The sequence below is a fragment of the Bidens hawaiensis genome, unplaced genomic scaffold, assembly GCF_021521415.1.
Source record: "Bidens hawaiensis isolate Kalapana, Puna unplaced genomic scaffold, B.hawaiensis_p1.1 tig00035461_1, whole genome shotgun sequence".
Taxonomy (NCBI): Eukaryota; Viridiplantae; Streptophyta; class Magnoliopsida; order Asterales; family Asteraceae; genus Bidens; species Bidens hawaiensis.
The window spans coordinates 89,581-104,958 of NW_027496164.1; the positions used below are offsets into that span (position 1 = coordinate 89,581).

At 34.5% G+C, this 15,378-nt stretch overlaps 2 protein-coding genes across 2 annotated transcripts; both read right to left on the reverse strand.

The window, feature by feature from the left end:
• Positions 1–1,656: 1,656 nt before the first annotated feature.
• On the reverse strand, positions 1,657–5,089 carry LOC143587352 (putative acyl-[acyl-carrier-protein]--UDP-N-acetylglucosamine O-acyltransferase, mitochondrial). Its single transcript, XM_077068664.1, has 10 exons — positions 5,002–5,089; positions 4,847–4,935; positions 3,632–3,756; positions 3,445–3,553; positions 3,269–3,361; positions 3,054–3,170; positions 2,232–2,315; positions 2,028–2,132; positions 1,872–1,958; positions 1,657–1,776 (listed from the first exon to the last, which is right to left on the reverse strand). The coding sequence occupies exons 1-10, from the start codon at positions 5,087–5,089 to the stop codon at positions 1,657–1,659; spliced, it is 1,017 nt and encodes a 338-aa protein (XP_076924779.1).
• A 32-nt stretch (positions 5,090–5,121) lies between these two features.
• LOC143587353 (inactive protein kinase SELMODRAFT_444075-like) lies at positions 5,122–11,316 on the reverse strand. The gene is made up of 10 exons (XM_077068665.1): positions 11,139–11,316; positions 10,682–10,836; positions 10,506–10,600; positions 9,182–9,621; positions 8,005–8,484; positions 7,213–7,373; positions 7,042–7,118; positions 6,779–6,926; positions 6,335–6,484; positions 5,122–5,196 (listed from the first exon to the last, which is right to left on the reverse strand). Exons 1-10 carry the CDS (start codon positions 11,314–11,316, stop codon positions 5,122–5,124), a joined length of 1,959 nt encoding a protein of 652 aa, XP_076924780.1.
• Between the last annotated feature and the right edge of the window lie 4,062 nt (positions 11,317–15,378).

Consider the following 15,378-nt stretch of genomic DNA (forward strand, 5'->3'; position numbering starts at 1 on the left):
GCTGGAGGGTAGGGCAACCCATCCAACGGCCGGGACACTTAATTTTCGGGGGCACAATTTCTTTTTTTTTTAATATATATTTTTATGTATATGTTTATAATCTTTTTTTTATATATAAAATAGGAATAAATCTTAATCTCCTTGTTATATATTGGGCCCAATCTTTCTTTTAATGGTATTGGGCCCAAACTAATTTTTTGTTATTTTTATTGTTATAAGTTATAACGTTAATGTCGTTTCAAAAAATCTGCTTATATATTTCGTTACTCATTAGGTCCAACGGGCCTTTCTATTTCGGCTCGGCCTAGATAGTTAAATTCTCAAAGAGGGTCGACGACCCTGACCATAAATGCCTTGGAATGTACAAACCTTGACCGACTTTTTACCCTTTTCTATTTTTGTTTATTCGTGAAACATTTGTGTCTACATTATTTTCTTATAAAGAGTATCATGCTTGTGCAGTTGTGCATTGCAAGACCTTTTACTATACACAAACCGTAGACACATGAAACTATTTTGCGTATCGCATGGCTAACATGCTTAATGATGTTTAAATTTACCAAAAAAATGTTCATTTTTGTGATTCTCTATGTTTATTAATTCCTAATGCACTAAAAAGGTCATTAAAAGTTGTGTTTAGCGCGCATACTAGTGTCACAACATGAGCAACTGAGAAAGATTTCATCAAATGTATATATCTAAGGGAAATCATTAGATCATAGGTTCATCATCATCATCATCATCATCATCATCGTACTCAGTATATCCCACCAATAGCAATGCTATGGTAGGGTCTGAGGAGGGTAAGATGTAGACAGCCTTACCTCTATCCCATAGGGATAGAGAGGCTGCTTCCGGTGAGACCCCCGGCTCGATAGTAGTTTTGCATCAAGCCTTGGACATAAGGCACATAGCACTCAATCATCGGGACACCGGCTGATTGGTGCATGTGCCCTTGTCTTTCGGCTATCAACGCCACCACATGATGCCTGATTAACCTTCCACCACTTTTAACGTTATTTTCACGAGATTAGTAAAATAACGTCAAAATTAGTGCAATTTTACTTTTGCCCACCCGAGGGTTCACACATATATACATTATATGCGCGCACCGCAAGCAGGGCGTCCATTAGATCATAGGTTATTAGCAACAAATTGCATGTAAAAAAATAATAAGTTAACATTTAACGACAAAATCTTGGGAAGCTGTCTAGATGAACCAGAAATACTTACCAGTTACTTATCATTTCATGGAACAAAACTTTTCCGTCTGCGTATATCTTTCTAAAATTCATCAACATCTTGACAACGCAACCTCAAATTTAACTAGTGACTGGCAACAGTAATTTATGCGCATGAAGAACACTGACTTGAGATAAATATCAAGGCAAAAGAAATCTGCAAGACACTGGAAAATAGAGTTGTTAGCAGTAAGAATTAGCTTCTAATGTTTGGATACAGTGAAACTGGTAATTTGATCATCAGTTGCAACAAAATTGATTTTAATTTCTGATTATGTTTAGAAGCGCAAAAGCATATACTATATAATCACATTTTAAACACAATGCCAAACACCCGACTTAAGTACCTATCCAAACACACAGAGAGAAAACTTACCACCAAAATTATAGAGATACAAACACATATACACTACAGTCAACTAAAACTCCAAGATCTGAATTTGCAAATTCCACGACGGTCTTCTTTAAGCGATTCGCGTATGGATTGCACCCACGAAAGCACAGCAGGGACATGGGACATGTGTTCATGACATTCCTAATATCATTCATATAATCTTTTTCTTAAGTAATTTAATAAATATTAACAATACTTGACAAAAGTTGCAACATAAATAAATAAATTAATATTACCACATCAGCAAGACGATCTTCAATACCTCCAACATTAGCATCAGTAGGCATGAATATCTTCCGGTAAGCAGTTCTCAAGCTCCTGATCTATATTAAAATAATCAGATTATTTGTGAAATAATATAACTTTTGTTATGCTATTAACAGACAACTAACCTCAGTAACTGAGAACCCGCCTCTTCTAAGACCTTCTAGATTCAAACCACGAAGCTCTGCTCGGTCTCCAGCCACCATGGTGTACTTGGGGACATCTTGTGAAACCTTATTATGTTACACCAATAAAAAAAAGATTTCATATAAAAAAAATTCAATTTGGTTTCGTAAAAAAGCAATTTGATATAATATAACAAAGAATCTTACCACGGAACCGCCACCAATGAAACAGTAAGAACCAATATTGCAGAACTGATGAACAACAATGGCTCCAGCAGTGTGTGCATGGTCCTACAAGAATACTTGTAAAACCAAACTTTAACTTGACCACAGATACCCAAAATGATCATATAGAAAAAACCGAGCCGAAATAACTGAACCCGAACAAAAACAGACGATTTGGTTTTATGTTTTCATAAAAACCAAATTTCAGTTCGGTTTCGGTTTTGCATGTAATTCAAACCAAAAAAACCGAACCAAACCGAGTTTATGAATTTTCATTTTTTATTTTGCTTGTTAAGTTATAAGAATTTAATAAATATTATAAACCAATATTTTAAGCCCAAATGCAAAATAAACGATTGATAATAAATTAACAAAATGATACATTATTTTGTGCCAATTTTCTTTTTCTTCGCCAAAAATTTCAAGCCCAAATGGTAAAACCAAAAAAACCAAAGCCAAATCCAAAGTGAAAAAAACCGAAAAAGAGTGGTTTTCGAAAACACAAAAACAGAATTTTGGTATTTGATTTGGTGTGAGCCCTGACTGATCTAAACCGACCCCTAGGGTGGTTGGGCAACTGATCAAAATGGGTCAGGTTGACATGGAAACTTTTTGACTCTTTTTCCGTGAAAGTTGTATAACTAATGAAGTAACCAAAACCTTCATAATAAAGAAATTGTATACAAGGTTTTAAGAAATTGAAGTAGATTTTGGGTCTCTTTCTAGTTTTGACCCATTTGACCAGTTCCATTTTAGCCATCGGTTTGACATGAAAAAAGTGAAGCAAATGATCAAGGGACTAACCTCCACCGATACATGGCCTGCTAAGAGGGTGCTGTTTGCAAAAATGTTGTTGCTACCCACTTTGCAATCATGGGCTATATGGCAAGATCCCATGATAAGATTGTTATCACCAATAACCTAAATTATACAATTCTTCAGTTAAACTTTTTTTCAGTGGTAAAAGGAGTTTTAAGTCAAGTTAATGAATGCCAGAAGGAGAAAAGGCATTCACATACTGTTTTGTCACAAGGTTTTGAAGATCGATGGATAGAAACATGTTCTCTAATCTCATTATTATCACCAACTTGAAGAAAGCATTCATTACCTGCCTGCAAACAATGGTGAACTAAGTATCCAAACAAATTAATAAGCAGGACAAATATTGCTTCAAAATGATCTACAATTGAACAACCTTATACTTCATATCCTGGCATTTGATGCCAACAACAGCATGATGACCAATAACATTGTTGCAACCGATGATTGTCTTTCCCGGAATGTTTTCTCCAACAACCGCCCCACTGTTTGTCAATAACATACGAGTAAGAATCAAGGGTTAGCAATACTGCAACAACAATAACTAAATGATTTGAATTAACCTCATTAAGATGCATTTATCTCCCAACTTTGTGTTTCCAAAAACATGACTTCCGGGATGTAGTTTGCAATAATTTCCCAACACTACTGATGATCCCACAGTGCAAAAGGGGCCAATAGAAACACCCTGCAAACTAATTGAGTTGTATCATTGATTCATTATATAATTTACAGGACAGTTGAAGAGGAGATGATCCAAGATTTAGCATACTCTTATACAGACCAGCTTGATAGGTGAAAACATGGCATAAAGGGCATAACTTGGGCTACGAGTGGAATTATGGGGCCCGTGACCAGTAAATTGAAAGGTCTCATCAAGCCGGGCCTTGTGGCAAACAATTGTAGGTGGTTTGGCCCAGCTATCAGACCGAAGTTTCACAACATTAAAATTTGTCATACACAAGAGTATGATAAAAGTAACTAAATGTATAAATTATGTTATGTATAATAATTATAATTAAAAAAAAGTTAAAATGTTTATAAAATAACTAATAAAGAGTAAACGAGCCCCTCAACCTTGAGAATGTGTCACGAGCTGAGATCGAGCTTTACAAGAAAAGCTCGAAATGTGCCGACCTCTCGTAAGTCAAAACGAGCCGAGCTTGAGCTCTCGTAAGTCAAATGATTAGAGCTCGAGCCTAGCCAAGCTCAGGTTTGGCTTGGCTCTTTTGCAACCCTAATTTCTAAATTAGGGATGCAAACGAACCGAACGGCTCAGGAGCTACTCAAGATCGAATCGATAAAAAGCTCAAACAAGCAGAGCTCAAGCCTAAGCCTCAAATAAAGCTTGCTTAGTTATCGAGCCCGAGCTCAAGCATTGTACGTCGTTTAGGCTCGTTGAGCGTTAACGAGCCTGGTGTATTTTTAAGTTTTACACTTCTATGTAATAATTTCACACTGTACAACACTACAACCATGCTTAGACTCATTTAAGGTTTTTCTCGTATATACATAAATAATTAAAAAAGCATATAAAACGCATATAAATTAGGTAATAAATAATAATCGAGCCAAGCTTGAGCTTTAGGAAAAGAGCTCACACTAAGGCACTGAGCCAATATCAAGCTTGAGCTCTCGTAAGTCAAAACGATCCGAGCTTGGGCTAGTTTGCACCCAAAATTTTTAAAATCAACAAAAGTAATCGCCAATAATTCCCCTAAATTGTCATCACTAACTAACTAACTAACTATGCAACATATATTAACATCTAAACATACCTGACCTAGAACCGCATTAGGATGAACAACAGACGTAGGATCTATGAAGCTACGGTTTCTTCCGTCATCGTTAACGGCGTTACAAGCATCTGTTAATAAATTACAAAAGTTAGTTGATTGCAAAAATATAGAGAATGAATCAGAAGGTGGCTTACGGCTGAGAGTTGAGAGCCGTTGACGGTAAAGTAACCGGAGAAGACCACCGGCGAGCTGCTGCCGGGTTCTGAGGATTGAAATTGCCATTATTTGAAATTGGGTTGTTTTTGTAAGCTATTTTATTGATGATAATAAGTTGCATATTTACCCTTGTATGTTTTAGTAAGACATATATAACCCTTAATAAGAATAGTCTGTAAGTTAACATTTAAAAAATTATTTATACCTAAATTCATTATTTTCTGCCATTTTCAAGTTCAAATGGAAAAAAAAAGAAGCCAGAACCAAAACTAAAACCGAAAAAACTGAAACTGAACGATTTCAAAAATCCAAAAACTGAAGTTTTGGTTTTTGGTTTGGTTTTAGCTCAAAATCGCACCAAACCATACCACACAAAAGTTGACAGAAAATAATGAATTTAGGTATAAATAATTTTGTTAAATGTTAACTTATAGACTATTATATATTTGGCCAAAAGTATTTGAGTTACATATTTATTAAGTTCTTATAATTACTTAAATAAAATAGAAAACAATAAAAATCTAGAAATTGGTTTGGTTTTTTCGATTTGGATTTTTCGATTTTTTCGGTTTCGGGTCGGTTTTTTCGGTTTCTTGCACGCTCCTAGTTGCATATATGATTGTTGGATAATTGCTCATCAGATATCGGATAGTCCCATTATTCTGTTAAATTTAGTCAAGATTTGCGTTTCTTACTATTTTAACTTTTGTATGTTTTTATTATACAAGGATATTAGATATATAAAAAACAATTGTTAGTGAATTAGTAGATCATTATATTACCTAAGGATAAAGAAAAATATACAAATACAAAGGAAATGTTTACGAGCATGGACCTTTTTTCGGTACCTAAGGATATTGAAAAATACAAATACAAAGGACCGTTTTTGTGGCTCATTTACAATTTGATTGTAACACGTTTTGACTTGTCCAATCATTTTGACATGTTTAGATAAGCAGGTTACGCAATCAATTTACAATACATGTAATAAGTGTGTTGGTGTCAGGTTTGATATTCCTAACACAAATAAATATATGTGTTGTTAAAGTTTATCCGTTTTAAGCAACCAAACAACCAATCGGAACTTGCCAACATAACCCGACACGATTTCCCCAAGAAAAAAACATCACTATGAATATATATATGATCATATTTCACTAAAAGTCTAAAACTATCTTCTCATATTGATCACTTGATATCATCATTTTCTAACATCCATAGCACCTGTTACCCCGAAAAACACTTAACGGTTCGTGAAATCGTTAATAAAAAATAAAGTTCGTTAAAAAAAGGTGATTTTCGGTTACATACCTGAGACATCCTAGGTCTCGAATATGGGTCTCGCCTGATGCACAATGAAGCACAATGTGCCATGCATCGAACCTCCGGCTCAGAGTAGCTGTCTCTGAGCCGCGGGTCAATCAACTCACTAATGACACTCTCTTCAAGCAATGGTCTAGCCTGTTCATCAAAATACATAACAATTAGACTCATAATGGGCTTGGTGTGTGAAGTAAATTTTCTGTGTGGGCCGGCCGGGCCGGGCCAACCAATTTGGGTATAACCTTTGGCCCGTTTGACGTTTTCGATATATCTTATTTTTATATATTTATTAAAAAATTTACCCATTTGACCAGTCACAGACAAACAAACCGACTCGGCTCGTTTGCACATAAACGGGCCGGGCCAGTTTAACCGGTCACATGTAGCAACAACCAACAGCGGTTTCAACTTTCAAGTTTGAATACACATTACCCATTCAGTGAGATATTGCTGGCCCTTGGGCCTGTTTATATCAACAGCTTTCCGGCCCGTAATGAGCTCAACCAACACAACCCCGAACGAGTACACGTCAGCCTTTTCGGTAATTTCACCTCTCTGGGCGTATTCTGGAGCCAAGTACCTAAAAAACAAACCGGCGTTAGATAACAAATTAGTTTTTAAGAAAAAAGTGCTAACGGGTCACCTGAGCCAACCCGACCCGATACACTATTATTATGTGTGTAATCACTAGTTACCCAAACGCTCCAATTATTTTAGTTTCAACACCCGATTCACCGTCTGGTTGCCACCTGGCAAGTCCAAAATCTCCAACCTGTGTTCAAAAGAATCAAAACAACATCTAGATCATGGTTGACTTAAAAAGTCAAAATGTGTATTTATGAAAGCATGGTAACATTTATACATACCAAAGGCTCAAAATCATGAGTTAGCAGAATATTATTTGGACGCATATCGCGATGAACAATACAACCAACTCTGCATTCTTCATGAAGGTATCTTAACCCGCGAGCAGCTCCGACTGCAATCTTTTGTCGCGCAGACCATTCCAGTAGCCCGCGATTATGGCCTACAAATCCAAATTCACTATCAAATTTAGCTGTACTAGACATCAAAGCAACCATAATTAGTTTAAACATTTATACATGTTGGTTATGTTTAAAAGAATAAAAGAAATATGTTGTTTTACAGTTACAACATTTTTATTTAGTTGGCAATAAAAGGTTGCAAATCCAAACTTTATAACCTCAATTTTTTTTACTCAGGTTATCGCTTTGATAGGCCGATATGGCATTAGTAACGATGTAAACGAGCCAAGTTTAGCCTGAGCTTGCTTAAGCTCGAACTCAACTTATTTCGAGATATATTTCTAAAGCTCGGCTCGAGCTTGGCTAGTTTATCATATACTAATTAATTTATATACATTTTTAATCTGGATGAAAGTGACAAAAATGACTAAACCACAAGTACGAAAATGATAGTGTACTCTAATTATTTTTAATGTGTTTACAATTAAATTTTTTATATGTAGCATATATATGTCATTTAGTTATTTATTTAAATCATATTATATATGTAAAATAAAAAGTATTTAAATAATAGGCTCGCGAGTTAGTTGGAGTTCAATAAGTGAAGCTCATTTAACTACAGCTTAATTCGAGCCCGACTCATTTAACAAAAAAATAAGAGAGAATGCGTACCGTAAAGGTGAGAATCTAAAGAACTATTGCATATAAACTCGTAAACAAGCAACCGTCGACAATCCTCCACGCAAAACCCGATCAGCATCACCACATTACGATGTTGTGCACAGCTTAAAACATCAACTTCCGAATAAAACTCATTGTCCCCTTGTGAACTAGCCAATTTATGTTGTTTGACCGCAACCATTCGACCATCTTTTAAAACCCCTCGGTGTACGGACCCGAACCCGCCTTCGGCTAAAAAGTTAGCCCCCGAAAACCCATCTGTAGCCTCTTCGAGCTCAGTAAAACCGAATCGTTTTGGTGGTTTACCGAAGACTGGAGCTTTGTGCTGACAGATGGAACACAGCGAAGGAGGTTCGTGTGGCCGGTGTCTCGTCAACGGGACGATCCCCCTCTCCGTCTCCATTGACTTTTCGGGCCGGTGGTCAATCTTGGAGAATATTACACGTGGCGCGTTCGTATTAAGTGGCGGACCTACAACGAAAGAAATTGGGGCAACCGCCCGCCATAAAAAAAAAGTTTAGTGTTATATACTCGTTAAAATCCTAGGAGTGCAAATTAGCCGAGATTTTTCGAGATCGAGCCTAGCCCAAGCTTTAAATAAAGCTCGTTTAGTTATCGAAGTTTTACCTCTTTTAGACTTCTACGTATTAGTTTCACACGGCACAGCCGAGCTCGAGTTGTGCTTTGGCTTGTATAAGGTACTACATGAGCTCGAGCCAAGCTAAGGCTCGTTTAAGGTTTTACTCAAAATATATAAAAATAGTTAAAAATGTGTATAAGTTAATTAATAAATAACAAACGAGTCAAGCCTGAGCTTTAAAAATAAAAAAACCACTCATGAGCCGCGCTCGAAACAAGCCAAGCTCAAGCTCTCGTAAGTCAAAACGAGCTGAGCTTGGACTCAGCTCATCTCGTTTAAAAATCCCGACCGTCCCCAAAAACTTTCTAAATCGATCCCTAAGAAAAAGTTAGAAATTTATATATTTTCAAGTATAACTTCAATATAAATAATTAATCTCAATTAACCACTAATATAATTTGTACTAAATATTAATTAAACCCGGTTCATCCCAAACCAGACCAAAGAAAAGGTATTATTTAGCGATAGTCAACCGACCCAAAAATTTCCTACCCTCGTCAAAAAATTTTCTGGGTCCGTCACTGGCACTGTCTGTAATCATATTGACTCGCCCGAACTCGCTAGAAGAACTAAGAACATCGGAATTCAAAGGCGACGAGCTCATGTTTTCGCCACAGGAATCAGATTCCTCGTCTTTCTGTGTATCCCAATCATGATCCACTACCAAAAATGGGGAACACTCTAGATCTAAACTTGATAACGAAGAGGTGTTGCGATCGTTCGTGGTGAAGGACGAGTGTTCGGGGCTGCTTACGGGGGTTACATTTGGGACTTTGGTTATGTTCCAAATGGTTTCGGTTTCTTCGAAGGAACCTGCAGGAGGTTCTAAAGAATTACTAGTGTTTTCGGGTTCTTTTGTCGGTGAACCGATCAAGTTCAAGCGAAGGACTTTCGGGCGAGTCTTTTTCATCATGACTATGTTGCATTCTAGCTCTTCCATGCATACTTTTGCCTCTTTGTTCAGGTTCCTGTGACAAGAAGTCAAGAAAACAGGAAACCAAATAAGCCGGCAGGGTTAATGTAAAAGATATCAACTTTAACCCAACAGCCGACACATTTTAAATAATGTAACTCAAACACTGTCATCTGAACCAGTTATCTAAACAAGTCAAACGGGTTGTAAATGCCTAAATGGGTTGAAAGTTACAAACGGGATGTAATCAAGTTGTAAAAGTCTTAACCGAGTTATCGAGGTTGTAAGAAATGGGTTGGCAGATTGTTTAAGTAAACGGGCTAAACATATTAATATGAGCGCAGCCCGTTTAATGAAGCTGGTTAAACAAGTTGACCTAAATAAGACTTGCTTATTGAACATATTATGTAAGACAACTTAAAACCTGATTATATTCGTATAGTGTCACGGGTCGCGTCTAGAAACTGCAACCTTAGTTTTATTAATAAAGTTAATATTGTGATAAATATTAATTATGTTTACGTATATACAAGTCAAACGCGTCGATGGGTTGAAAATGAATTTGTCATGTTATAAATAGGTTGTAATCAAGTTGTAAACAGGTTGTCGAATCGTGATAAATGGGTTAACCATATTGCTTAAGTAAACAGGTTAAACAAATTAACTTGAACACTAGCCATTTAATGAAACTGGTTAAACATGTCAACCAAATACGACTTATTTTATTAAACTTGTTTTGTATGACAACTCAAATAATATTATGCTCATGGCGTATTACAGGTCGTGTCTGAAATTCTCACCCCTAGTTTTGTTAATAAACATTTATTATTATTATTATTATTATTATTATTATTATTATTATTATTATTATTATTATTATTATTATTATTGTAGTAGTATGAGTTTATTTTACAGTTTGTAATAAAGATATGCACTCACCTATCCAAAACAACCCATTGTGTGTGAGTTTTCTTTGCTTCAGCAGCCACTTCTCCATACAGGGTACCAGAAATAACCTTAATCTTCATTTTAACCTATCAAAAAACCATCAAACATTACGAATTTAAACGAAAATTTCAATATATCAAGATAAACACAAAAGCAACAAGACTTACTTTATCAGAATCATATATGTTATGTAATTGAAGCAGCATTTGAGAGCATGATTCAGTGATATCTTCCTTCTGATCCCGAACATCACCCGAAAGATTTTTCCATTTCCCCGTCGAACAATCACTGTTGAATTTCGAAAACTTCCATAATTTACGACCTAAACAATTTCAAGAATAGCATTTAGTTAACAGATTTTGGTCAAGATTAAGAAAAAAAATTATATTAGCTATTTTAGTTTAAATACCATTGACTGAAATATCGGTCAAATATCAGTCAATATTGCCGATATTATCGGTACCGATATTTCACACGATGACCAATAACCAAGATACCACCGATATTTGCTGCATAGATTACAGCTCAATTACACTTTTGCAAGATCTTAAGAGAACTTATGAACTCTAAAATTTAACAAAAACAAAGATACATATTAATGTGCTTAAAGTTAAAATAATTTACTTGAATTGGGAGCAGGGATGACCACCAGTAATTTAGCACAATCACCAGGTTGAACAACATGAGTCAAAGCCCAAATCAAAGCATTTCTTGATATTTCTCTTGAAACTTTTACAACAATAAGCACAACTCTCTCTCCTACATCATCTCTATCTCTACCACTCTTTTGCCTTTTCAGCATTTTCAAGAAAACCAACAAAAGTTTACCAAAAAAGTTATAAAAAAAACACACAGTACACTTTGACTCTGTGTGCCTTAAAACATCAAGATTTGCCCAAAAACATTTTTTTTTCAAAGCTTAAAAATCTATTGACTCGACATTGAGGCAGGTAAGCGGACAACAATATTATATCTCTTAATTCTTCAAATCATTGAACACCCACCAAAAGATACAATCTTTTCATCATTTTCAATAAACCAAGACAAAATTATCAAGAAACAAGAAAGCTTTTGACTTTTACTGTTTATGCAAACAAAAACATCAAGATTTACCAAAATAAAACACACCCACTTTCCAAATCTGTCTTTTTAACCAAATCATCAAACACCCATCAACAAATTTTGCTTCTTGATTCTAAAAAACATAAAAAGGTCAACTTTTTACAAAACCAGAGCTAAAAAAGGTATCTTGAAACCACTTTTTTGTCAAGATTTCACAAGAAATGCATGAACAAAAAGCTGCAAAGGCATGTAATTCTGTGTAAAGAAGTATCAGAAAACAGAAATGAGTGAGCATATATAATAAAAACAAAACCTTGAACGGATATGATGTGTAAAGTAGAGACAAAGGTGCCCCACAGTTCTGTAAAATGCCAAAAATAATGAGTCAATGATGGATAAAATTTGGGAGCTTGGTTAATTGTTTACTCTATTTGATTGGTACATATTTTATAGACACATTTATTGAGCTACATTACCTAGAAGAAGACTTTTTGCTACAATTAATGAGCATATGCTTTCAGGTATTAGTTAAGTCTGATTAGAATAATGAACACCCGCGATTCAAATTTTGAATTGTGAGGAGTCTGTGAGCCATCTTGTTGGATTATTGGAGATATGAGTCTAAACGAATAAAGACGTTCGTCAGCTGTTTGAGATTTGCTAGCTAGAAGCTTGAGTCAATGAGTCCGAGCCCAAGTTTTAGCCACAATTAAGTTTATTTAATTAATAATTGATCTTGACTTTCACCTATCGAATGAAGTTTACTTATCGAGCTCTCGTAAGTTAAATGAGTTAAAGCTTGAGATTAGCTCGACTCGAGTAATTTATGTCCTAGTTGGAGATGCTCTTACGTCTTACCACACAAAATGTTAGAAATGCTAATATAAAACAATAAATAATTTTTGATGGAGATAGAAGAAGGGTAATTTTGTCATTTTGATGTTTTATACAATCTAATTCCATCCACTAATTTACAAAACCAATAGAATTAATTTCAATCCTTCACATTTCAATAAAAATAATATATTTATATATGTGTTCTATAAATAATTATTTGTGGATTTGTATTGTACTGCTGCATGTTGTGAAAGCATCACAACGAGCCAAGCGACGTTCAAAATTGAGCTAAGATGAACGAAATATCGATGTTCGAAATTGTGTGGTTGGAACGACGACTTATGGGAATTTACCGGACCACTACTTATGTGCGAGTTACTACTCTAATGCATGAGCCATTCCGGATAGTGATCTTAATTAGACTAGTGGTGGACCATGTCAATATCCATCAGTGATCTTCGATTAGTGTTGAGTAGTGTTTATTTCACATTTAGTTTTGTGATTATTACACATTATTACCTGAAGAATGTTTCAACTATGTTTTGAGTATAAAATGAGCTATGAGGTTCAATATCATACACACCCAAAACATATGTTACTAGAAACTTATTCCTTAAATTTAGAGAGGATAACTCCCTAATTGATCAAACCACCCATCTTTTTCTTGTTCTTTTCCACAAAATTGTCAACATCATACGGCTTAGGTTGTTGTACTCTGAGAAGCAACGAGTTCTTCAAAGAAAGTCTCATGTTGAACATGGATCTTAACCATCAGCAGTTTGCTTGTTTTGCAATCAAGGATGAAGTTCAAGATACCTTGCAAGTTTTATATTATATATTGTTCATTTTATATATGACTTTGTAACAATATATTTTCGACGGATAATGATAATATCAATAATATCAATATTATTAATTTTATTCAAAATACACGACACGTCACTAGTTACAACTTAGTATATCATCATAATGTTAACTACTTAGTGTGTGTTTCACTGTTTTGTGAATATGATTTATCAACCTTTTGATTAAAATAATGTGTGATAGATAAACTAAAAGGAATCAGGAAAATTGTAAACATGTTTTTGTTTGTAAATCAAAAGTCAAATTTAAACGTTTAATTTATAATATGTAGTTTGACCAAATTGAATGTCATTTCTTGAATTATGTAACTTATGAAAATTCCACCATTTTTGCTCTCTCTTTATTTCTCCTTACAACACATATAACCCACAAGTGACAATTAAAACTTTAATGAGAACCAGTAATGCAAAAAATTATATTTAAGCTCCATGAAATATTAGAACCCACCCACAAGTTTACAAACATTTGATTATCTACTCATTCTCACTTTTTTATTTATTGTGACGATCTAGCAACATTAAAAGTCACTTCAATTATTGCATCTTTGTATTAAGGTATGGATAGCATCTTTGTATTATTATACCGTTAACATGCTATTACTTTTATAATGCGCGTTGTTTTTTTTACCTTTGCACGTTATTTTGATTTTCTTTAATAATTTAATACCTTTTGAAGTGTGTTTATAGGTTTATGAGATTTACAATTTCTGAAATTTTGATCTATTTACATGTTTGTGAATTTACAAGTTTACACGCCACATGTTAACAAGTTCGTAAGCTTACAAGTTTATAAGGTTACAAGTTTATTGGATTTCATGTTTGCAATTTTTATAAGTTTACAAATTCACGATTTAATGAGTATTATAATCATTTAAGTTTTACGATTTTATGAGTGTTACGAGTTTTACATGTTTTATGAGTCTGGCAAGTTTTTATATTATACTTACAAGTTGAAAGTTATTTCAAGTTACAAGTTATTTGTTTACATGCTAAAAATTAATACATATACAAGTTACATAAATACAAATTGTAAGTTTTTATTTTTTTATGGTTACAAGTCTCAAACATACTTTTATTTTGTTACTTTTGTGCACCTTAGGTTTCCAAGGTTACCCGAGAGGGCTGTGATGTTTGTGATTTCTGATTCATGTTACATGTAAGCCCTTGTCAGGTTGGGGTGTTACAACCTCATAGTCTACAGAATTTTCAGCTTTCAAGAAAGTTTTTTTTCCCAAATGACTAGTTAACGCCGAACAATCACATCACCAAGTGAAGTGCATCCTTTGATGTTTTTGCTTCACGTAAATTTTTATTTGTTCTTTCAAAACTTAGGGTCCAATCAAATAATGGGATTAAAGTTATCTATCAACGTGCTATCGGCGTACAAATAGAATAATCATGCCCTTAAACAGTATTTATTCTTGTCTAAGTCGGGTCACCCAACGCATTGATAAAAGAACGCAAATGATACGAAATTATGAAAACAGTGAACTGCGGTTGTCGTCCCTGTGGTTTTTTCAGATCTACGGTTTTAGTTCAATAGTTTCAAGCTTGCGGTTTTCATCCATATGGTTTCATTTCACCCGCAATTAAACCCGACTCCACTAACCCCATTAACTCTAGTCGTTAAACCCATCAACTTGTCCGTTTTCCCAAATAAACCCCACCCCTAAGCCAAACCGGTCAAAACTTAGGAGGCGTTTGGGATTGCTTATTTTCACCAACTTATAACTTATAAACTTTTTGAAAAGTAATAAAATGTTTGGGGTTGCTTATATTGTGAGAGTAAAAGTTCTATAAGTTACACTTTTTTAACTTATTAACTAAACAAAAAATTATAAGGAGGTAAAATAATAAATCTCAAACACCCCCTTAGATTTTCATATCCAATTATTTAAGTTGGGTTTTTGATATGGGGCATGCTTATTGCTTTAGCAACTTAACTTAACGAGATTAGTAAAGTCTAGTTTAATTGCAAATGAAATAAAATTATGAATAAAAATCATAAATTTAAAACTATTTGACTAAATCCCCGTACTTCAAACAAACACATAAATTGAAACCGCTGTTCACTCTTATGAAAATGTTTTAATTTAAGTTCC